The sequence below is a fragment of the Haliotis rufescens genome, unplaced genomic scaffold, assembly GCF_023055435.1.
Source record: "Haliotis rufescens isolate VD_foot unplaced genomic scaffold, xgHalRufe1.0.p SCAF_1, whole genome shotgun sequence".
Classification (NCBI taxonomy): Eukaryota; Metazoa; Mollusca; class Gastropoda; order Lepetellida; family Haliotidae; genus Haliotis; species Haliotis rufescens.
This window is the reverse complement of record NW_025963779.1, coordinates 4,216,515-4,241,907: the sequence shown is the minus strand read 5'-3', so window position 1 is coordinate 4,241,907 and position 25,393 is coordinate 4,216,515. Positions and strand designations below refer to the sequence as shown.

Genomic DNA, 25,393 nt, shown 5'->3' with positions numbered 1-25,393 from the left:
AATTGTTGGGGAGATACTCAATGTGAGTCTATGTTGGACCACTACCAAAGTGCTGGATCAGTAGTTAATTGAGGGGGAGATAATCATTGTGAGTCTATATTTGTCCAGTGCTCACGTGCTAGATCAGTACCAAACTGTTGGGGAGATACTCAATGTGAGTCTATGTTGGACCATAACCCATGCGTTTGATCAGTACCCAATTGTTTGGAAGACACTCAATGTGAGTCTATTTTGGACCAGTACTCAAGTGTTGGATCAGTACCCAATTGTTTGGGAGATACTCAATGCGAGTCTATGTTGGATCAGTACCCACTTGCTGGATCAGAACCCACCTATTGCGGAGATACTCAATATGAGTGTATGTGGGACTAGTACCAGCGTGTTGGATCAGCACTCAATTGTTGGGGAGATACTCAATGTGAGTCAATGTTGGACCAGTACCCACGTGTTGTATTAGTACCAGATTGTTGGTGAGATACTCAATGTGAGTCTATGTTGGACCAGTACCCACGTGTTGTATTAGTACCAGATTGTTGTTGAGATACTCAATTTGAGTCTATGTTGGATGAGTACCCAATTGTTGGGGAGATACTCAATGTGAGTCTATGTTGGATGAGTACCCAATTGTTGGGAAGATACTCAATGTGAGTCTATGTTGGACCAGTACCCACTCTCTGAATCAGAAGCCACCTATTGGGGAGATACTCAATATGAGTGTATGTGAGACCAGTGCTATCGTGTTTGATCAGTTCCCAATTGTTGGGGAGATACTCAATGCGAGTCTATGTTAGACCAGTACCTACTTGCTGGATCAGAAGCCACCTATTGGAGAGATACTCAATATGAGTGTATGTGAGACCAGTGCTATCGTGTTTGATCAGTTCCCAATTGTTGGGGAGATACTCAATGCGAGTCTATGTTAGACCAGTACCTACTTGCTGGATCAGAACCCACCTATTGCGGAGATACTCAATGTGAGTCTATTTTGGACCAGTATCCACGTGCTTGATCAGTGCCCACCTATTGGTGAGATACTCAATATGAGTGTATGTGGGACCGGTACCATCGTGTTTGATCAGTACCCAATTGTTGGGGAGATACTCAATGTGAGTCTATATTTGTCCAGTGCTCACGTGCTAGATCAGTACCCAATTGATGGGGAGATACACAATGGGAGTCAATGTTCGACACAACCCAAGAGTTGGATCGGTAGCCATTTGTTGGAGATACTCAATGTGAGTCTATGTTGGACCAGTACCCACTTGCTAAATCAGAACACACCTATTGGGAGATACTCAATATGAGGGTATGTGAGACTAGTACCAGCGTGTTGGATCAGTACCCAATTGTTGGGGAGATACTCAATGTGAGTCTATGTTGGACCATAACCCACATGTTGGATCAGTACCCAATTCTTGTTGAGATACTCAATGTGAGTCTATGTTGGACCACAACCCACGTGTTGGATCAGTACCCAATTGTTGGGAGATACTCAATGTGAGTCTATGTTGGAGCATAACCCACATGTTGGATCAGTACGCAATTCTTGTTGAGATACTCAATGTGAGTCCATGTTGGACCACAACCCACGTGTTGGATCAGTACCCAATTGTTGGGAGATACTCAATGTGAGTCTATGTTGGAGCATAACCCACATGTTGGATCAGTACGCAATTCTTGTTGAGATACTGAATGTGAGTCTATGTTGGACCATAACCCACGTGTTGGATCAGTACCCAATTGTTGGGGGAGATACTCAATGTGAGTCAATGTTCGACACAACCAGAGAGTTGGATCGGTAGCCAATTGTTGGAGATACTCAATGTGAGTCTATGTTGGACCAGTACCCACTTGCTAAATCAGAACACACCTATTGGGAGATACTCAATATGAGTGTGTGTGGGACTAGTATCAGCGTGTTGGTTCAATACCCAATTGTTGGGAGATACTCAATGTGAGTCTATGTTGGAGCATAACCCACATGGTGGATCAGTACGCAATTCTTGTTGAGATACTCAATGTGAGTCTATGTTGGACAACAACCCATGTGTTGGATCAGTACCCAATTGTTGGGGGAGATACTCAATGTGAGTCTATGTTCGACCAGTATCCACGTGCTTGATCCGTGCCCACCTATTGGTGAGATACTCAATATGAATGTATGTGGGATCAGTACCATCGTGTTTGATCAGTACCAAATTGTTGGGGAGATACACAATGTGAGTCAATGTTCGACACTACCCACGAGTTGGATCTGTAGCCAATTGTTGGGGAGATACTCAATGTGAGTCTATGTTGGACCAGTACCCACTTGCTAAATCAGAACACACCTATTGGGAGATACTCAATATGAGTGTGTGTGGGACTAGTATCAGCGTGTTGGTTCAGTACCCAATTGTTGGGAGATACTCAATGTGAGTCTATGTTGGAGCATAACCCACATGGTGGATCAGTACGCAATTCTTGTTGAGATACTCAATGTGAGTCTATGTTGGACCACAACCCATGTGTTGGATCAGTACCCAATTGTTGGGGGAGATACTCAATGTGAGTCTATGTTCGACCAGTATCCACGTGCTTGATCCGTGCCCACCTATTGGTGAGATACTCAATATGAATGTATGTGGGATCAGTACCATCGTGTTTGATCAGTACCAAATTGTTGGGGAGATACACAATGTGAGTCAATGTTCAACACTACCCACGAGTTGGATCTGTAGCCAATTGTTGGGGAGATACTCAATGTGAGTCTATGTTGGACCACTACCAAAGTGCTGGATCAGTAGTTAATTGAGGGGGAGATAATCATTGTGAGTCTATATTTGTCCAGTGCTCACGTGCTAGATCAGTACCAAACTGTTGGGGAGATACTCAATGTGAGTCTATGTTGGACCATAACCCATGCGTTTGATCAGTACCCAATTGTTTGGAAGACACTCAATGTGAGTCTATTTTGGACCAGTACTCAAGTGTTGGATCAGTACCCAATTGTTTGGGAGATACTCAATGCGAGTCTATGTTGGATCAGTACCCACTTGCTGGATCAGAACCCACCTATTGCGGAGATACTCAATATGAGTGTATGTGGGACTAGTACCAGCGTGTTGGATCAGCACTCAATTGTTGGGGAGATCCTCAATGTGAGTCAATGTTGACCAGTACCCACGTGTTGTATTAGTACCAGATTGTTGGTGAGATACTCAATGTGAGTCTATGTTGGACCAGTACCCACGTGTTGTATTAGTACCAGATTGTTGTTGAGATACTCAATGTGAGTCTATGTTGGATGAGTACCCAATTGTTGGGGAGATACTCAATGTGAGTCTATGTTGGATGAGTACCCAATTGTTGGGGAGATACTCAATGTGAGTTTATGTTGGACCAGTACCCACTCTCTGAATCAGAAGCCACCTATTGGGGAGATACTCAATATGAGTGTATGTGAGACCAGTGCTATCGTGTTTGATCAGTTCCCAATTGTTGGGGAGATACTCAATGCGAGTCTATGTTAGACCAGTACCTACTTGCTGGATCAGAAGCCACCTATTGGAGAGATACTCAATATGAGTGTATGTGAGACCAGTGCTTTCGTATTTGATCAGTTCCCAATTGTTGGGTAGATACTCAATGCGAGGCTATGTTAGACCAGTACCTACTTGCTGGATCAGAAGCCACCTATTGGAGAGATACTCAATACGAGTGTATGTGAGACCAGTGCTATCGTGTTTGATCAGTTCCCAATTGTTGGGGAGATACTCAATGCGAGTTTGTGTTGGACCAGTAGCCACGGCTTGGATCAGTACCCAATTGTTGGGGAGATACTCAATATGAGTCAATGTTGGACCACTACCAAAGTGCTGGATCAGTAGTTAATTGATGGGGAGATAATCATTGTGAGTCAATATGTGTCCAGTTCTCACGTGCTAGATCAGTACCAACTGTTGGGGAGACACTCAATGTGAGTCTATGTTGGACCATAACCCATGCGTTTGATCAGTACCCAATTGTTTGGAAGACACTCAATGTGAGTCTATTTTGGACCAGTACTCAAGTGTTGGATCAGTACCCAATTGTTTTGGAGATACTCAATGCGTAGTGTATGTGGGACCAGTATAAGCGAGTTGGATCAGTACCCACTTGTTTGGGAGACACTCAATGTGAATCTATGTTGGACCATAACCCACGTGTTGGATCAGTGCCCAACTATTGGTGAGATACTCAATATAAGAGGATGGGAGACCAGTAACATTGTGTTGAATCAGTACCCAATTGTTGTGGAGATACTCAATGCGAGTCTATGTTGGATCAGTACCCACTTGCTGGATCAGAACCCACCTATTGCGGAGATACTCAATGTGAGTCTATGTTGGACCAGTAGCAACGTGTTGTATTAGTACCAGATTGTTGGGGAGATACTCAATGTGAATCTATGTTGGACCAGTACCCACGTCTTTGTTCAGTACCCAGTTGATGGGGAGAAACTCAATGTGAGTCTTTGTTGGACGAGAACCCATGTGTTGGATAAGTACCCAATTGTTGGGAAGACACTCAATGTGAATCTATGTTGGACCAGTATCCACGTCTTTGATGAGTACTGAATTGTTGGGAAGATACTCAATGTGAGTCTTTGTTGGACCAGTGGCCAAGTCTTAGATCAGTATCTAATTGCTTGGGAGATGCACAATGTGAAGCTATGTTGGACGAAATGCACATGTTGGATGAGTACCAAACTGAGTCTTTGTTGGAGCAGTACCCACATGTTGGATCAGTACCCAATAGTTGGGGAGATACTCAATCTGAGTCTTTGTTGGAGCAGTACCCACATGTTTGATCAGTACCCAATAGTTGGGGAGATACTCAGCGAGAGTCGATGTTAGACCAGTACTCACCTGTTGGACACATTATCATGATATTGTGTTAGACCATTACCTTGGTGATGGGGAAATACTCAAGGTAAATCTATTATGAATCAGGTGAGGATACTCTAGGTGAGTCTATGTTGGACATGTACCCCAAGTGATGGGCAGATAACCCATGTTGTACCAGGTCCCAAATGTTGGACACATTATCATGCGTTAGTGTTAGACCATTACCCAGGTGATGGGGAGACATTCAAGGTGAGTCAGTGTTGGACCTGTACCTAGGTGATGTGCAGATACTTACAGTAAGTCTTTGTTAAACCAGAACCAAGACGATCGCAGATACTTAAGGCGTGTGATTGGAAAGTACTCAAAGAAAGTCTGTGTAAGACAGATACCTAACATAAGTCTTGATAATCTTAGACCTTTAGTTAGTTTCAGGGAAAAATAACGGTATGATATAACACTTTGCAGGAGCTGATACAGAATGCTGAAGATGCTGGAGCCGAAGTTGTCAACATCATGTTTGATGGAAGGAATATTCGTCCTGAAATAGATCCCCAGGAATTGACACAGAACACTTTCCTGAAATCTTTGCAGGTACTGATTCTTATATCACATGGGCTGGCAAAGTTCTCAATTAGTGTTTAAATCGGGTTTGAGGTAGAAATGTGTAAATAGCAACAACCGGAATAAAATTGCTTATGTAAATGTCTCTTCTTGCCAGTCTTGGTTTTACCATGTCATTCTAATGTTGGATTTAAGTCTTTAACCATAACGAAATACAATGGGAGAAATGGTCTAATGAAGCGTTGTGTGTTCTTATTCATTCGTGTGTTGCGAGGACAACATGTTCACTGTTACCAATAGGTATATGACTTCATCAAACTTTCAAATAAATTGATCCATTCTTTGGCAGGGTCCTGCGTTGTGTGTCTTCAATGATGCTCTATTCAGGGAGAAGGATTGGGCAGGTATCAGAATGTTGCATACTAGCCTCAAGAATGAGTCACAGAATATAGGACAATTCGGACTTGGTTTCAAATCTGTATTCCATATTACAGGTTAGTACTAGACTTGCGAATCGCAAATGCACATTTCCAAAGCAGCCTGTTTATAATATTTCTATACCCTAGTTTAGAATTTCCTTTCTAGGAGTTACAACTCAGAAACATAGTCACATGAATAGAATTACAATACATAATGTGGTGAGAAGTGATGTCCCCCATTTGTAGAGATATTTCGAGAGTATTGACGTTGATTCCTTCAACATATTGAAGGTTAGATGGTCAATATGTCCACCAAGGATAAAGAACAATGCGACATCGTCATCATTTGTTGACCCCAAATAGTGCACTTGGTAGTAACACTCTTTCCAGACACGGTCAGCTGCTAGTGGGATCAATCCTCCATCGTAAAGGCCATAGCCATGCATGATTAATACAAATGAATCATCCTTTTAAACATTTTGATATATATATATTTCAGATTATCCATGTATCATCAGCGGTGACCACATCCTTTTCATTAATCCAGAAGAAGTAGCACATAAAGTGTGTTTCGCCAAAAAGTTAAAGAATCTAACAGATAGAGTGAAAGATATTTTAAGTCAGGTCCTGAATGGTACATTTGGGTTCTCAGACGAGTGTTTGACAGGTGGTTATAACGGAACTCTACTTTGGTTTCCTCTGAGGGTTCAAACATCACAACTTTCTGGAAATATATATACAGAAGAGAGTGTAATGGACCTATTTCAGGCGTTGAGATCAGAGGCGCCAGTTACACTACTTTTTCTCAATTCCATACACAAAGTTCAATTATTCCAGAAGCATGCTGCTACAGAAGAGGTGATTTTCTGTGTACAGCTTTCAAAAAGCTGTTTAGCATCTGTTAAACGTCAAAGGATGGATTTTGCCTCAAAAGTGAAACGCATTGACTGTGAATTGACATGCCCTTCCATTGAAAACAGACTTATTGTTGAGATAGAAACTGAAGATTTTATAAAGTCACAAAAATTAAGCCAGGAATGGGTAATTATCAATGTGTTCAAAGCCACAGATATGTCTGAAAGACTACAAAGACTCTGCAAGGAACTGTCACGGTGTCCGCGTGTGGGCCTGGCTGTTCCTCTTGGTAAGAAATGTGAAGGTCATGTGTTCTGTTTCCTCCCTCTTCCCCTGGAGAGTCAAAGTCCCACAGGTCTGCAGGTTCATGTGAATGGCTGCTTTGCCTTAAGTCAGAATCGAAGGCATATCAAATGGCCAACAGCAGATCAGCTGCAGAATCAGTCTCACACAGACAAGGATGTTGAGTGGAACAAGTGTCTTGTGAGTGAAGTGCTACCAGAGGTTTATTGTAATATTCTAAACGAGCTGATTCAGCATTCTCAACAGGAACAGAATCCAGATGACCTGATACAGCAGGTGTACTCCTTGGTTCCAAATCAAGAAAATGTCTGTGTACATTGGAAGCCAATGGTGGATGAGGTTTTAAGAGAACTGCAAAACATTCCAATCTTTTTCACAGAAAATGCTGGAGGATGTTGGATAACAGCCGAATGTGCCACTGTGCTTGATTCCAGCATGGCTATTGATGTCAAAGATGTTGTCAAGGATATTTATCTTTGGTGTAATCAAAACATTGTTGATTTGCCTGGATATGTTTTGGCATTGTTGGAAGACATATTGTGCACATCCTTAACAATGGTTTCTAGTGAACGTGTCTGCTCACTTCTGACATCAAATGACTGTTACATAAGATGTCTATCTCCGCCCAAAAAGAGGATTTTGCTGAAGTATTTATTATCCGGTGGATGTGTAGCCTTCTTACGTGGATTACACCTTTTGCCTACAATGGATGGATGTTTCATAGAAATTGGAAAGGGACATGTATACATTTGGAAGGATGTTATTGATTCAGAGCTTTTGTTTCCTGGCCTTGAATCCATCCTAGTGGACACTGTGGCATCACTTGAACTTGGCCAAGTCTTACAAAGTGAAGAGAATCGAGGTAGATAATGCATATATTCTAATGTTAAATCAAAACTTATAACACACAGAGAGAACGTTTCAATGTCATACATGACACCAATAAAATTGGGTTGGCCGGAAATAAATACAAACTCAAGGCCTTTATGAACTAAACAATTCTGAACCGATCAGTGTTTGAATTATCACAACTAAACATAACAGATTCAGAATCAACTTTTGACTTTGCACAATTGTTCAATGTGTTTGCTAGATTCGAATTAGTTTGAATTTCAGTGAAATACTTTTTCATGTGCCCATTTGGTAATATTGGAGTATTTAATTGAATTTCATATTGATTTCCAGATCTTCTCAAGGTGGGCCTGATAACCAGTGACGTATTTCCAAGTCTTCTGCAGAGATGTGTTGCACAACATTTCGGTGAAAACAACCCCAAATATCTACATCTACCTGTTGATGACACTTGGTTGAGGACAGTGTGGACTTACATCGACAAGAGCTATTCCTGTGACCAGCTTGGTGGTATGTTTGGGTCACTGCCTCTTATTCCAGAATTACAAGAGCAAGGTAAAACACGTCTACATGAACTACAAAAGCCACTTATTGTTGAGATGGTAGATGGCGTGAGTTCACTCCCTAAGCACATGGCTGATTGTCTGAGGAGGCTGGGTGTTGTAGTGTTAAAAAGCATTTCAGACATTACACCCAAGAATATTCTTGGAGTGATAATACACTACCCAACCCATAGTGGTGTCATGAAAGTCCTAGATGCTGTGTCAGAGGATGACAATATACAGACAAAGATCAATCAATTCAACACAGAGGCAACCCATGAGGAAAGAAACAGCTTAACTTGTTTTTTGGGAGAAAGTACAACAGTCTTCACAAAGTCAAAGGATATTTTAAGGAGTCTTCAAATGTTCATGGCAACTGATGGGTCGTCAAAGTGTTTAGAAGATGTGGGCATTCTGGCACCTGTTTTGGAACCCCCATTACCAATCCCTTACTCTGAGGTCTATCTAGTGTCTACCCCCACAGCTGTAAGGTCGCTAGCTGTGTCTCTAGGGGCATCGCAAATGAAACTGGATGCAGCAGTTATACTCACTTTACAAAGCATCATTGAAGGAAATCCCATTGGAATGGCTGATAGGGATCTTCTTATACTCATGGAGTTCTTAATATTGTCTTGCCCTTATCTGCTTGAAAATGCTGAAGTTGCAAACCTTGCATGTGGAGTGAAATTTCTTTCATCTGAGAAAGGATCAACAACGTTCCAAGCATGCCAGCTGTTTGACCCTGCATCATCTCTTTTGACACAGCTATTCTTAGGTGAGGACAAATTCCCCCACTCAAGACATGTCAGAACCAGGCAGCTGAAGGAAGGTCTAACGCTGTTGGGGTTACGAAGGGAAGAAGAGGTGACAGCTGCAGAACTTGTAACAACAGCAAGCATTATACAAAGTTTGAATGCTTCCAGTAAACAGGACGCATTGTTGAAAGCAAGGGGTCTTGTATTGTTTCTCACTCATCATGTAAAGAAGTTTGACCCAGATTCTCTAACTAACATACAGGGTCTTCAGTGCATCCCATGTATTTCACAGAAGCCGGATTTCTATCCAGGTCGACTTCAGTTTCCGGGAGAAATGACAATGCTTGGAACATCAAACACTGTTTGTAGTTCTAAATACCTGCACGTAGTCGGATCTACCATGAGTGTAGCTGAAGAAATGTCAGAACCATTGGAAGTATTATTTGGGTTGGATGTTCCTCCTCCAGTTACCTCTGTCATTAAACATTTACAGAATCTCTCAGCATCATACAATAGTCAGGCACATCACCTGTACATGACCCTGCTGCACAATGTCTACAAGCATTTGTCATCAGTGAGATTGTCAAAGGAACACATCCAGCTGCTTAGTGGATTCCCCTCAGTATGGGTAGGAATAGATGAAAGGTTTCAGCATCCGTCATCTGTATTCATAGATCAGATGACTAAAGACATGGATTTAAAACCTTACCTATTTGCTCTTCCATCTGTATTTCATCAATGGCGCAGTTTGATGTTGACACTTGGGTGTAACCAGGAACTTGCACCTCAGTTACTTGCAGGTGTGCTTGAAACAATCAAATCGAAACATGACACATACAGAGAAGCGAGTGCTTTTAGAGAAGACAATTCCTCCAGACAATCAGAAGTTCAGAAAGATTCACAACTTGTTCTACAAATTGTCAACAGGTTGTCAGAAGAACAAGAAAAGCCCGCAACTATTTTTCTTCCAATCCAACAAGGGGACAACTCGTGTCTGACTCTATTGCATGTTGAAGAATGTACATACAGTGACTGGCTGAATGAGGAGACAGAGGATGAAGGGGCTGGTGTTCACTTTCTTCATAAATCTATTTCCAAAAGTACTGCACAAATGCTTGGGGTGAATATTTTGGATGATATAGACTATGATTATCATCAGTCAGAATCATTAACTAGACGACTGAACTCTTTACTCCATGCATATGTTGATGGACTGTCCATTCCAAAAGAAATGATTCAAAACGCAGATGATGCTGGGGCCACTGAAGTATGTTTTCTGTATGATGTGCGACAAAATTTGGATGCAAGATCCTCTCTCATCAAAAGTGAAATGGCTTCATTACAAGGACCTGCACTCTGGTCTTTCAACAATGCTACCTTTAAGGACACAGACTTTAAGAATTTGATAAAGTTAGGTGGAGCCACAAAACATGCAGACACTTCCACGATAGGAAAATTTGGGTTAGGGTTTACCTCTGTCTACAATCTGACAGATGTTCCAAGTATCATCAGTGGAAATACAATGGTTATTCTTGACCCAAGTGGCTCTTACTTGGAAAAACCAGGATTGAAAGCAAATCTGAAAAGTGCAAGAAACAAAGCTACAATGAGGAATCAATTTAAACCATTCGAGGGTGTGTTTGGTTGTGACTTCAATAGAGAGGTAATCTGCAATGGCACTTTATTCCGATTTCCACTTAGGACAGAAGAACAGGCACGTAAAAGTGACATTAGTAACACTTGTTACACGAGGACAGAGGTAGAGTCTCTCTTCAAAAAGTTTGTTGACGCCTGTGGAAACCTTCTTCTGTTCACACAGAATGTGAAATCTTTGAAGTTTTTGTTTGTGCCCTCTGAAGGAGATCCTCGAGTACCACAGCTGTTGGTAGACGTAGTAAAGCGTGTTAAAATACCACCTGCTATTCTACCACGAGGTGACAAATTAAAAAGTGAAAACATTTTGGTTTATGCGACAAACAAATGGCAAAGACTAGCACAGCAAAACGAGAGCTTATCAGTAGCTCAAAGGGCCGACATTGAAATAGATCTTTCAAACAACATAAAAGAGTTGAACCTGGTACACAGTGGGGGGCGAGCAAAGGTGGAATGGGTTATTGTATGGAACACAGGAGGAAAGGAGTCCAACACGTTTGCATTATCTGGAGTACTGAAAGATTTGCTCCCCCTGGCTGCAGTTGCAATACCGATGACAAAGCTGAGCATGTGTCCCTTTGGGTTCTACAGAAAGGGACATTACTTCACTTTCCTTCCACTACCAATAGAAAATCCATTTCCATTTCATATCAATGCAACATTTGCACTCAATGAAAACAGAAGAGAGCTACTTAGAAGGACGGAGGATGACAAGACCATACATGGAGTTGATTGGAATGACATCTTACATCGTGATGTTGTGCCCAGAGCATTCATTGCTGCATTGAAATACATAGACTTGAACTCAGTATCAACAGCAGAGTATTACCAGCTGTGGCCCACCAGTAGAGAACAGATTGACTGTTTGGGGTCAAGTTTCTACAAAATGATTGTTGATGAGAAACATGAAGTCTTTGTTGAAGAAAGTACAAAACAAAGATTGCCTCTCAATACCATCTGGTATCTGGATACATCAATAAGAAACCAGCCAAACATAGGAGACATTGCTTTAAAAGCTTTGGTTAACTTTTGGAAACGTAGAGGCGTTGTTGACATTCCAAACAATGTCATTGCGTGTCTCATCGCGGAGAGAGGTTGTGCCAAGAATAGCTGTGTGGCAAGTCAAACATTCTACTGTGATGTGTTTTTCCCAAATTTTGAGAATGAGTATTGGTTACCAAGAGACAGGGTCTCTCTGACCATCTCTGCTATACAATGCAATGACATTGCAACCAATCAGCAAGTGAAGGCTACGAAATGCATCCCAACATCTCATAAGGGCACGTTAAGACGACCTCAGGATTGCATTTGTCCATCTGGAGCATGTGCTAGGCTGTTCTCAGAAGAAGATGACATGTTCCCAGACAAACGTTTTACGACGGGGTCAGTTCTTTGTGGTCTTTGTAGAGCTGGAATGATAGAAGATAATTTGCCCTGGAATATATATGTAGAAAGGGCGAGTACAGTATCTGAATTGTACTTTACAGATTATGAAAAGGCAATTCAAAGGTGTCATAATCTATTAGAGTATCTGGGACGCCACACAACATGCCCACCAGTTATTCTTCAAAAACTTTTAAAAATCAGGTTTCTGCCAGTGCTTCAATGTCCCAAGAAATGGAAGTTCGTTTGGAAGGGTGATGAAGCAGACTCTGGTCTGTCAGCCCCAAATGAAACGTTCAGACAGGACACAGTGAACTTGGTTGGATGTACTCATCTGATTTTGGATGAATCTAAACTGGATTTCGACAAAAAGAACAAGATAATCCCTGCTGCTCTTCGGTTGCTACAAGTGAAGAACAGTTGTGAAGTTACCCTTGAAAGTGTTACAGCGCAACTCCTTTATGTTTCGGAGTCAATACAAGAAGGTCTAAGACCACCCGATAGGCAACTGTGCAAAATATGTAGAGACATTTACAGTCACATGAACAAACTATATGAAAATAGTTCCATCAGTGGGAAGGAGGAGTTCAAAAGATATGTGGAGGAACACTTGCATGGAAAACAGACAATCTTGGTGGGGAACAACCTGGTGAAACCTGAACAGGTAGTCCTCCACAGGCAAAGAAGTGTGGAGCCAGGCATGTATACACTGGAGCACACGTACGAGGAGTTTCTGCCGCTGTTTGAACTATTTGGCATGAATACAAGAATTCATGGTAAACGCACCTTGATTATAATAGGAATACTGGCAGGGATTGTGGGTCTTGTGTTGGCATTTTGTACAAAGTAGTATGAAATATGCACGTAACGTGCAAAGGAATACACATACATTTAGATATATATGTACAAGATCCTCTGCCATCAACGTACGTGATCAGGAACACAGTAACGCTGCTGCAAATAATGTTTAATAGAAATCTTTCATGGGATATGTTAAGATATCATCCCTGTGGTGTGGTGTCATGGACGTATAAGAAACGGTGTTTCATGTTGATTAATGTTGATCCATGCTGAAGCCATACTTGTTTGCCAAGTGGCAGGCTACTACTTCCAACTATAACAACCTTCCATCAACGGCCTGCAAACTCCCTGGGAGTACAGATGACGACCATGCAACCACAGGCCAGTGTATGATGTGTTTAACTATGATGTCTTTAGAGACCCCTCTGCTCCCTGGCTTTGTTTCCGTAACTGCTCGGCAAAGTCCGGCGGTCATCGTTGTATGGTGTCATTACATTCTGTGTTAAGGAATTAGTGGCCCAACAACTTCATTCTCTTGTGATCTAATGGCACTCTCAAATCATGTATTCATGTATTTAAAATGTTTTTGTAACTATGATGTTCAAACATTAGGGGTATTTATATGTACTCTCAGATATTTCTCATGTATTTATGTAATTTTTGCCTCATCAATAATTGTGTATATAGCTTGTTGTATATCTTTAATGATACTGTTGGATAGCTTATATTCAGCGCTTTATTTTGATACTTACATCTTCAATATGGATATAGTAGTTGGTTTGCTTTTCGTGTTTTCAACATGTTTAGAAACACAATTTGACTAAGCGCCCCAGTCTGTGGTTTTCCTCGGTTGCGCAGCATATTCATACTTCTGTCGGGTTCTTGTGTCTTTACCCACCAGGATAAAGACACAGAACTTGTTCTGATTTTTTTTGGTTGTACTGAACTAAGAACTTAGAAGCTAGAGTTTCCAATGCTCCATTTTTCTAGTAATCCATGGATAACCAACCTTCCCGTGATTGTCCAGCTATTTTGGAATTTTAGTATTACTTCGTTCAGTCAAAGTGATCAGTTGATCAGACGAGCTTAATTTTCAGACGTACTCGTCAATGTTATAGTTATAGGATTATAAAATTGTTTACTTCAAGGTCGACAGATATCGTTAACAACGTTGACTTTTGTCAGACAGTTTATACTTTCCAAAGAAATTATTTCGATACAATTATCAAGCTTCTGGCTTAAATCAAGCATTTTGTTTAAAACTTCTTGTCATGGCCATGGCAAATAGTTAAAGTAATACCACTGATGGGTATACTGACATCATTTTTTGTCCTCGTAGGCCCTTTTCAACCATGGATCCTAGTTTACAACCTCTGGATGATAGTCAACCTCCCACAATACAATACTCGTCTATCTCCCTGATTACTTTGCTATCTCACCTGCTAGAGATACATATTGTTATATGTGAGCATTATGTATATTGACCATGTATTGTAACCAAAGAGGTTATTGAGGATATAGTATAGGTGGACCCAAGGTGGACCTGTGATTGATTAGCTTTGCCACTGTGAAGGATTAGTAAGCTCGCCACATTGAGTAGCAAGGTATGGTGTATTGTTTTAGAGGCTTGTAGACATGTTACTGAGCTAGCAGGGGCCAGATTGTGTATAGCTACCTCAAGGCATGAGAGAGAGTTTTGTTTTTGCGAGCTGAGACGGGTCCAGGATGTCCACACTTACTAGGTCTCTGTATTGACCATGTCGGTCTGTGACATTCCTGCCACTGAGTCTTGTGATGTATTCGACCATGTCGGTCATTTGTGAGAGACATGAAAGGGGATCCCTGTTAGTCGACACAGACTGAGTCTGTGCACAATCTGTCGTTGGCTAATGGTAAGTGATCAGAATATGTTTGTTACCAGGATCCGGATTGTGTCCGATTGGTAGAGTTTCTGTATCACGATGAGTATTCACCTATTTTGCTTTGCAATATATACTCTTCAAAAAAGAAACTTGACACTGATTTTCAATTGTTATTGTTTCCAAATAGGACACAGAAACTATAATTGAAACACTGTTTGAAGATCAATGTACACAATGTTCAAAACATTAATCGTGTCACCTAGACAGACACACGTACACGATACAGTTAATGTCACAGGGGTACAGAAAATATCAGTATCTGTTGTGCCCACCAGGTGCATCAATCACCACTTGACACCGACGACCCATAGATGCAATCAAGTTGTCAATAACACGCTGTTGGATTTGCTGCCATTCATGCTGAAGTGCATCAAGATGTGCCGGAAGTGTTTGGGGCGGTGGATTCCTTCTGCGAACGCGTCGATCCAACTCGTCCCACAGATGCTCAATCGGGGACAAATCTGGTGACCGGGCTGGCCAAGGTAATGTCTGGATGTTGTTGTGCTGTAAGAAGTCCTGACAAACACGTGCAATATGCGGTCGAGCGTTGTCCTTCTGGAACTGTCCGCCATGAACGTTGTCGTGAGGAAGAACGTAAGGCTGTAGGATCAAGTCTCTTTAACGCACACCTATCAATGCACCTGCCACATGCACGAGAGGCGTCCTACCACCATGAGGAATTCCGGCCCATACCATGACACTCCCGCCGCCAAATGGGACAACCTGCTGCGCACAGTTGGGGGCATAACGTTCACCCCGACGTCTGTAGACACGTGCGCGCTCATCAGCACGTGTGAGTAGGAAAGTCGTCAGTAAACAGTACATTTCTCCACCTTGCATGTGCCCATTTAACCCTCTGTTGGCACCAAACCAGACGGTTCGCCAGATGACGTGGGGTCAATACATGACGTCGAACAGGTCTTCGTGCAAAAAGTCCAGCCTCCCTCAGTCTGTTGCGTACCGTTTGATCTGATATTCTGCGTACCCCAGGGATCTGTGTGGTTGTAGACGTGGCTGTGGTGTGCAGTCTCGGTGGTGTCACAGCCGGATGTATCGATCTTGTGCTTGGGTTGTCACCCTTGGTCTTCCTGACCTTGGTCTGTCGTCAACTCTGTTGGTGTTGTATCTGGTCCACAGTGCGGAGATTGTCTGTCTGGATACTCGAAAGTTGCTCCAGCTTGTAATCTCCCAATGGCGTTGTTCCGTTGAGCTGCATTCAGTCTTGGCATTCTGTCACCGCCTCTGCTGCCGTTATAAGGACTGTATGAACAGCCGTTGATGTGGATTTTTGTACCCATTCAGCAGGGGGACCTGCATGCCTAAATGCAGGATCCTATGCTGCACGTTTGTTACAGGCGGTTGCGTTTGGATGAAGCTGTAAAATTGATCCCCAAACGCTACGTTTATGTGCTTTGCATGTGTTTTCGCGACACATCATCTTTCTGTTTGACTTACTTGGTTCTCATTTAATGTAATTATTTTAGATATTTGGCAAAAAGTGGTTTTACATCTATGTCAAGTTTCTTTTTTTGAAGAGTATATATGTTAGTTTGCCAGATTGTAATCGATATTGTGTAAATATTGAATAGTTGTAGGTTTTGGTAATAATAAAATATTCTTAATAGTGAAACACAGTTGGGTCCTTCCTTTTGTTACTTGAGACGCTCTGTCACTCGTAAAAATATTTTCCCCAAAGTGAAACGCAATTTAGTTGTTGTCTTGGTGTTCGTTTAAAACAGTATCCTATGTGAACGGCACAAACTTCAGTCAGTAACTCCTCAGGTATTTCGTCCTTGTTTCTTAGCAACGTCAACCCTACACATGAAATGTGCAAGTTCAGATATCGACTGACTAAAAAAACCATTGGTGATGGACGTAGACCATGGAACAGTTCTTATGTCCAACGTAACTTAAATCCTTTATACTCACAGTCAACAGTTCCCCAAGATCGTTGCTTGTGTTACATGTGTAGTACACTTATCTTGTAACAATGGCTGACCATTTTAATATCCCTCCTCGAATTAATCATTGCAAAGAACTTACACCCATCACGAAATTATATCCAATCAATTTGTCTGTGTTCCGGCACTTTTTCGAAGCAGAACGGTTAGCAGCTTTTACTGATGAAACATTTTTCCAGAAAGAACACTGTTACGTGCCAATTCCCAAATTGAAACAATATGGTAACCCAGACATCTGTAGTAAAAGAGCATAGTGTCAAACCAACAAATGGTATACAATCAACACATGTATTACAAAATTCACTAAGTTTACAAATAAACACAAATTACTGCACAGCAATTTTAATGGCAGTTAACAATAGTTTAGTAGTACAGTATTCAATGGCAATAAATAATATCATGGTAGTGGTGAGTATCAAATACACAAATAAAGTGGTGATAGCAAAAGTCAGTGATAATAATATATATTCACCTAGCAGCGACAGTGGTCAAGCTTCCGAGATGGGCTAGGCAGGGAATCAGGGATGATGAGCGATCCTCACACGAGAGCTGATTCCAAAGCCATGAAAATGCGTGAGAGTTCCGTAAACACGCTATTGTCCCCCTACATACAACCTACCCAAGTTCTATGTTTCTATAACAAATACTGAACAACAAAAGTTCCTGTGACATTGAATAAGATCTAATGCAAAGTTATGTTTTTTACCAAATCTGAAACAATTTCGGTTTGCAACAGATAAAAGACTGCTGTAAGTGTTCAAATGGTTTAATTTGCCATACTGACTTCAGAAAATGCGTGATTTCATAAAGAACATGAACATGCCAAAATGTCAATTTACAAATTAAAAATAGCGTGTGTGTCCACCTCTGGTTGCGATGCAAGCAACACATCTTCGTCTCATGGAATGGACCAGGCGTCACCCAAAGTCCTGTGATATCTGTCCATATCTGCTGGAGTATGTTTCGAATTTCCTAGAGTGTCTGTGGAACACGTGGTTGACGTCGAAGGCGCCGATCTATCTCATGTGCTAGATTGGTGAGAGATCAGGGTAGCGAGTCGGCCAGGGGTGACATTCACGTTGTTTTATTGAAGAGAGTCCTGAACAAGTCGAGCAATATGAGGCCGGGCGTTGTCATGTTGAAGGGTAATTCCTGGGCCATGACGACGTAAAAACGGTAGAACAACAGAGCCGATGATCTCGTCGCGGTAGCGCTGTCCATTGAAAATGTCCCTCTACCACCATCAAACGGGTCCTCAGTCTTGCTGTAATCCCACCCCATACCATAACGCTGCCGCCCCCGAACCGATCTTCTTCCATGACACAATGATTGACATGCCGTTCACCTCGGTACACTCGAATCCGTCCATCGCTTTGGCTGAGGTGAAAACGAGACTCGTCAGTGAATAGAACTTGTTCCCACTGCATGGCCGTCCAGCGTAGACGCTGTCTGCACAACATTAGACCTGCTTGACGGTGGTTTCCTGTCAAAATGGGACGTATGGCGGGTCTTCTGGCGACAATCCCTGCACATCTGAGGCGGCGACGTACGGTTTGTGAAGATATTCTTGCAGTCACTGTTGCTGGCTGGAATCGATTTCGTAGGTGTGTTGTTCGAGTCCAGTTGTCTTGTCGATTATTGGTTACGCTCATTTTCGGGCAGGCGTGGCATTTCGTTATGTTGAATAATTGCGTTATTTTGTTGTTTTTCGGAGTGGTTGTTGTCAGCACAATGCTAAACAATGCATATGGAATCCCGTTAACGCACATGTTTTAATACCCATTCTTGGGTAGTGAAATGCATGGGGCTTGCATGAAAATCATCTTTTGCATGGAATGCATGCTTTTCTGTAGCAGTTGCGTTTTTGTGACTTGATTCCATACATGTACTTCAATATTGAAAACCAAACTTTACTTTGTTTGAAAAATACACTAAAATATTGGTGTCACAGGAACTTTTGTTGTTGAGTATAGTATCACCATCACCGTCACAGCTTTCGGCAAGCGGATATTTAAACATCACACTGGCATCTAAAGATAGTAACTTCCTGACGAGTGCTTACATTAAGTGACACTACATTCCTGACGTCTAATCACAGCCTTAATACAATGCAACGAGCGTCTACTGAATCCCAACAAACACAATGTAACACATTAACAATCATTTTATATAACAACGCAAATACCATATTCCACCATTTAACCTTATTTCAAGCAGCACTTCACATCTGATCGCCCCAGACCACAAGGCAGATCTAGATTTACGCTGCATAGTAACAATGGCAAAGATATAAAGCCAATGTATAAGTCACTGTCGGATCACTTGTATCACCAATCTATATCTGACAAGAACCTGGCAGATGATGCTTGGTTTGGTACACAATATATTCTTTCCATCAGTGCAATCGTCGTTTCCATTCGAGCCCTTCCTTGTTTCATCCTTTGTGTTTATCAGGGTTCGACACTGACTTGCTTCTTTAACTTCAGCGCGGGGTCTACCTCAAACAAAGACTTTACAGATGTTAGTGTGGGCACCTTCAAGTATCACACCATCCTTTGTGTTTATCAGGGTTCAACACTGACTTGCCTCTTTAACTTCAGCGCGGGGTCTACCTCAAACCAAGGCTTTACCGATGTTAGTGTGGGCACCTTCAAGTATCACACCATCCTTTGTGTTTATCAGGGTTCGACACTGACTTGCCTCTTTAACTTCAGCGCGGGGTCTACCTCAAACAAAGGCTTTACCGATGTTAGTGTGGGCACCTTCAAGTATCACACCATCCTTTGTGTTTATCAGGGTTCGACACTGACTTGCCTCTTTAACTTCAGCGCGGGGTCTACCTCAAACAAAGGCTTTACCGATGTTTGTGTGGGCACCTTCAAGTATCACACCAACAACGCCCTGTTAAAACCCTTAATGTAAAAAATACTCTTAATGTAAAGCAATTTCCATTAAGGGTTGTTACTCTTAATGTAAAAAAATACGGATACATTAAAAGTTAAGACGTAATCCTTAAGGTAACATGGTAACGTGAGAACAATCAAACTCAGATAATATCGTCTTATGACAAGAACGAAGACAAAAGAGAACCCTTTATTCTCCAAGTCACTACATAAGCTAATATTTTAAACATGTCCTGTGTTTGAGGTCTTCATATGCATAGGATTTCGCAGTGGTGGTCTCCTGCAGCACACCTTTACAATGGATGTCAGTGCAGGCATATATACTGAGACTGTACTTGACTTGCATTACACATACTGCTGCTCTAGTCTCTGCGTTGTTCGGTCAGGCAGGCTATCCACAATCCATGGTGGCAGTCGTGGTGCCATTAGTTACAGGCAATAAGTATGGTTATGTCTTTGTTAAAATGGTGGTCATAAACTAGAGCCCGACCGGCACATTTCTTCGTGACTTAGTGACGTGTGTGTCAATTGGAGTGGCAGGTGAACATGCAGGTGTACATCATACCTATAGCGGCATACTTCAAAGTCCTAACTCGCCTAGAATAGGTCTTCATAACCCATACTTGCCGTATAAAGCGACTATGCTTGTCGTAAGCGACGACAAATGGGATCGGGTGGTCAGGCCCGCTGACTTGGTTGATGCATGTCATCGATTCCAAATTGCGTGCATCGATGTTCATGATATCAGTCGCTGGATTGACTGGTCAAGACTCGATGAATTACAGACAGCCGTCAATTAGCAGGAATGCGGCATAAAACAACAAACAAACAACAGAGGGATATGCATGATAGCTGACACAATAGACACCGGTTCAGGGCAGACGCCTGATCAGTCACGTGGGACAACGTCAAGTTGGAACTTTTTAAGCGTCAACGACAGAGTATTATTGGTTTAGATTATCAGCCTAAATCCACTGGGCAAAGGCAAAATAGTAGTGAAAGTTATGTTATATAATAAAGATCATGAAATAAAATGTATGTACAGTAGATCAACGATTATCAAATACTTGTTACACAATAGTACTCACTCGATCACTCACCCACTTACTCACTCACGCACTACCTCATGATCTCACGATCTCACTCACGATCTCACTCATGATCTCACTCATGATCTCACTCACGATCTCACTCATGATCACACTCACGATCTCACTCATGATCCCACTCAAGATCTCACTCACGCACTACCTCATGATCTCACTCACGATCTCACTCATGATCACACTCACGATCACACTCATGATCTCACTCACGCACTACCTCATGATCTCACTCACGCACTACCTCACGCACTACCTCATGATCTCACTCACGATCTCACTCATGATCTCACTCATGATCTCACTCAAGATCTCACTCACGAGGTCACTCATGATCTCACTCACGATCACACTCACGCACTACCTCATGATCTCACTCACGATCTCACTCACGATCACACTCACGATCTCACTCACGATCACACTCATGATCTCACTCATGATCTCACTCATGATCTCACTCACGATCTCACTCACGATCTCACTCAAGATCTCACTCACGATCTCACTCACGATCACACTCATGAACTCACTCACGATCTCACTCATGTTCTCACTCACGATCTCACTCACGATCTCACTCATGATCTCACTCACGATCTCACTCATGATCTCACTCACGATCTCACTCAAGATCACACTCACGATCTCACTCATGATCTCACTCAAGATCTCACTCATGATCACACTCACGATCTCACTCATGATCTCACTCACGATCTCACTCATGATCTCATTTACGATCTCACTCATGATCTCACTCAACATCTCACTCATGATCTCACGATCCGGGGTAGAATAGGTCTTCAGCAACCCATGTTTGCCGTAAGTGGCGACTATGCTTGTCGTAAGAGGCGACTAACGGGATCAGGTGGTCAGCTTCGCTGACTTGGTTGATGCATTTCATCGTATCTCAATTGCGTGGATTGATGCTCATGATGTGAAACACTGGATTGTCTGGTCCAGACTCAATTTTTTTACAGACCACCGTCATATAGCTGTAATATTGCTGAGTGCGGCGTTAAACATCAAACAGACAAACAAACAAAACACTCACTCACTCACTCACTCACTTCAGTGACGATGGAACACCTGGTACGGGGGTACAACTTCATGACGGGGGCCAGCAAATAGAATTCAGCAAAGAACAACTAGTACGACAAGTACGAGGCGGTGGTGAACGAGGAGGATCACATTGGGGCGTTCAGGTGGCTGAAGAAGGGGGGGGGTGTCGGCCGGACCTCCCCGGGGAGAGTTTTTTTCAGCATGGTTTCGCTGAAATTGTCCTGGAAAGTTTGATGACTTGGTCAAAGTGAGTATCAGAGAATTTCAAATACACTTGACCACCTCGCCTCAATCGGTGAACGGCACAACCCGTTCCCCGTAGGACCGTTTTCCAGTGGGATCGGTTCATCACACTGACTGCTGTGTTTGACCGCTGCATGTCCTTCTAAACTGGTGCTCACTCTATCCACCACTAGTTTCTCTGATCAAAGTAGATGACTTACATGCATCCGTCATACACTTGCAGTAATGATCAAATAGCGTACAGGTAATGTCTGATATTTGGATAGGGACTGGTGTGTGTGTGTGTGTGTGTGTGAGGGAGAGAGAGAGAGTGTGTGTATGAGAGTGTGTGAGAGAGAGAGTGTGTGTGAGAGAGTGTGTGAGAGAAAGAGAGAGCGAGTGTGTGTGAGAGACTGTGTGTGTGTGTGAGTGTGTGTGAGAGAGAGCGTGTATGAGAGAGAGGGTTTGTGTGTATGTGTGTGAGAGAGAGTGTGTGTGAGAGGGTGTGTGTGTATGTGTGGGTGTAAGGAGGGGTGTGGGTGAAAGAATGTTACATACAATTGGGGGTCAGGGGGTACAGCTGCGTCATTGATGGAATCGACCATGAAGTGGAGATCTGGAAAGGAAGATTTCAGATTGTAGTATTAAGACCTTTATGTGAGCAGCACCCACAAACGTCAACCATTAACCCTCCCCTCCAACTCAACTAAACAATCTCCTTTTCACTAGTGCAAACACACGAACGAAAAACGCTGTGCGGGAAGGTCGAGTTTTGTCAATGCAAGGCTGTCATATAATGGACGCTGACATGGATGTGAACATCGCGGCCAATCGGCTCCAAATTCAAAGTTAACTGTCCCATGGCCCCACGTTCAGCGTTTGTCGTTGACATTCAGTCGGATTGGATGCCTGCTCCTCCGACCAAGAGTTCTATGTAGACGAACGTGACACTGGTTACGACTCCACCTTCTAGAGTGTCCTCAGAGTACAGTTATCCCCAGTAATAAAGATATCTTGTTTGAAAATATGTATCTACAAAGAACTAAATAGAATCTAAACGGTGGCCAGAACAATACTTAATTTCTAGAGCTGGGGCAATCTAGACTTTTCAAATCATTCTAGACTTGGGTTGGATTCATTTTATACTTTTTCTCAAGAGTGAGTGAGTGAGTATGGTTTTACGCCGCTTTTAACAATATTCCAGCAATATCACGGCGGGGGACACCAGAAATGGGCTTCACACATTGTACCCATGTCGGGAATCGAACCCGGGTTTTCGGCGTGACGAGCTAACGCTTGAACCATTAGGCTACCCGACGGCCCCTTTTTCTCAAGAATCTGGCAGATATGTTACAGTGCACGTGTCTTAATCGAACACGAAGCTGCCAAATGCGCGATAATCTAGCTAACTATGGTATCTGCAACTATTAAAAGACTATCCCAGACTTAAACGTATCAAAGATGAAAAATTCAATTTTCTGTCATAAGTTAGGGAACTACATCGATTGTCTAAATAGGCATCCTGACCCGTGAAGATCCGGGATAGAATAGGTCTTCAGCAACCCCTGCTTGTCCTAAGTGGCGACTTTGCTTGTCGTAAGGCGACTAACGGGATCGGGTGGTCAAGCTCGCTGACTTGGTTGATGCATGGCATAGATCCCAATGGCGAAGATCGATGCTCATGATGTCAATCACTGGAGTGGCGGGTCCAAACTAGATTATTTACAGACCGCTGTCATATAGATGTAATATTGCTGAGTGCGGCGGTAAACAACAAACAAACAACAAACAAAAAACCCATTGCATCCTGACCACACTGTAGTACTACAAAGATAATGTTCAACAAGATTCACAACCTTGACGTGGATTCTAAAACAAAGATGCTGGCTAGCAGTGTAGAGGTGAGGTGAAATGGGTTTTACCGTCGCGTTGGTAGTGAAGAGGCGATGCGGTGAGGTGAAATGGGTTTTACCGTCGCGTTGGTAGTGTAGAGGCAAGGTGGTAAGGTGAAATGGGTTTTACCGTCGCGTTGGTAGTGTAGAAGTGAAGTGGTGAGGTCAAATGGATTTTACCGTCGCGTTGGTAGTGTAGAGGCAAGATGGTGAGGTGAAATGGGTTTTACCGTCGCGTCGGTAGTGTAGAGGCAAGGTGGTGAAGTGAAATGGGTTTTACCGTCGCGGTGGTAGTGTAGTAGTGAGGTGAAATGGGTTTTACCGTCGCGTTGGTAGTGTAGAGGTGAAGCGGTGAGGTGAAATGGGTTTTACCGTCGCGTTGGTAGTGTAGAGGCGATGTGGTGAGGTGAATGGGTTTAACCGTCGCGTTGGTAGTGTAGAAGTGAGGTGGTGAGGTTAAATGGGTTTTATCGTCGCGTTGGTAGTGTAGAGGCGATGTGGTGAGGTGAAATGGGTTTTACCGTGGCGTTGGTAGTGTAGAAGTGAGGTGGTGAGGTGAAATGGGTTTAACCGTCGTGTCGGTAATGTGGAGGTGAGGTGAAATGGGTTTTACCGTCACGTTAGTAGTGTAGAGGCGATGTGGTGAGGTGAAATGGGTTTTACCGTGGCGTTGGTAGTGTAGAGGTAAGGCGGTAAGGTGAAATAGGTTTTACCGTCGCGTTGGTAGTGTAGAGGTGAGGTGAAATGGGTTTTACCGTCACATTAGTAGTGTAGAGGCGATGTGGTGAGGTGAAATGGGTTTTACCATCACATTGGTAGTGTAGAGGTAAGGCGGTGAGGTGAAATAGGTTTTACCGTTGCGTTGGTAGTGTAGAGGCGATGTGGTGAGGTGAAATGGGTTTTACCGTCACGTTAGAAGTGAAGAGGCGATGTGGTGAGGTTGAAATGGGTTTTACCGTCGCGTTGGTAGTGTAGAGGCGAGGCGGTGAGGTGAAATGGGTTTTACCGTCGCGTTGGTAGTGTAGAGGCGAGGCGGTGATGTGAAATGGGTTTTACCGTCACGTTAGTAGTGTAGAGGCGATGTTGTGAGGTGAAATGGGTTTTACCGTCGCGTTGGTACTGAAGAGGTGAGGTGGTGAGGTGAAATGGGTTTTACCGTCGTGTTGGTAGTGTAGAGGCGATATGGTGAGGTGAAATGGGTTTTACCGTGGCGTTGGTAGTGTAGAGGTAAGGTGGTAAGGTGAAATAGGTTCTACCGTCGCGTTGGTAGTGTAGAGGCGAGGTGAAATGGGTCTTACCGTCGCGTTGGTAGTGTAGAGGCGATGTGGTGAGG

At 42.9% G+C, this 25,393-nt stretch overlaps 1 protein-coding gene across 4 annotated transcripts in view; it reads left to right on the top strand.

The window, feature by feature from the left end:
* Nucleotides 1-14,985, top strand: part of LOC125371716 (sacsin-like) — a 31,367-nt gene extending 16,382 nt beyond the window's left edge. For all 4 annotated transcript variants that reach the window (XM_048397508.1, XM_048397600.1, XM_048397534.1 and 1 more), the window contains exons 4-7: nt 5,334-5,459; nt 5,779-5,923; nt 6,348-7,868; nt 8,192-14,985. In XM_048397508.1, coding sequence (XP_048253465.1) covers nt 5,334-5,459; nt 5,779-5,923; nt 6,348-7,868; nt 8,192-13,041 — 6,642 coding nt within the window. In that variant the 3' untranslated portion in view covers nt 13,042-14,985. The remainder of the gene's footprint in view (nt 1-5,333; nt 5,460-5,778; nt 5,924-6,347; nt 7,869-8,191) is intronic.
* Nucleotides 14,986-25,393: the final 10,408 nt, after the last annotated feature.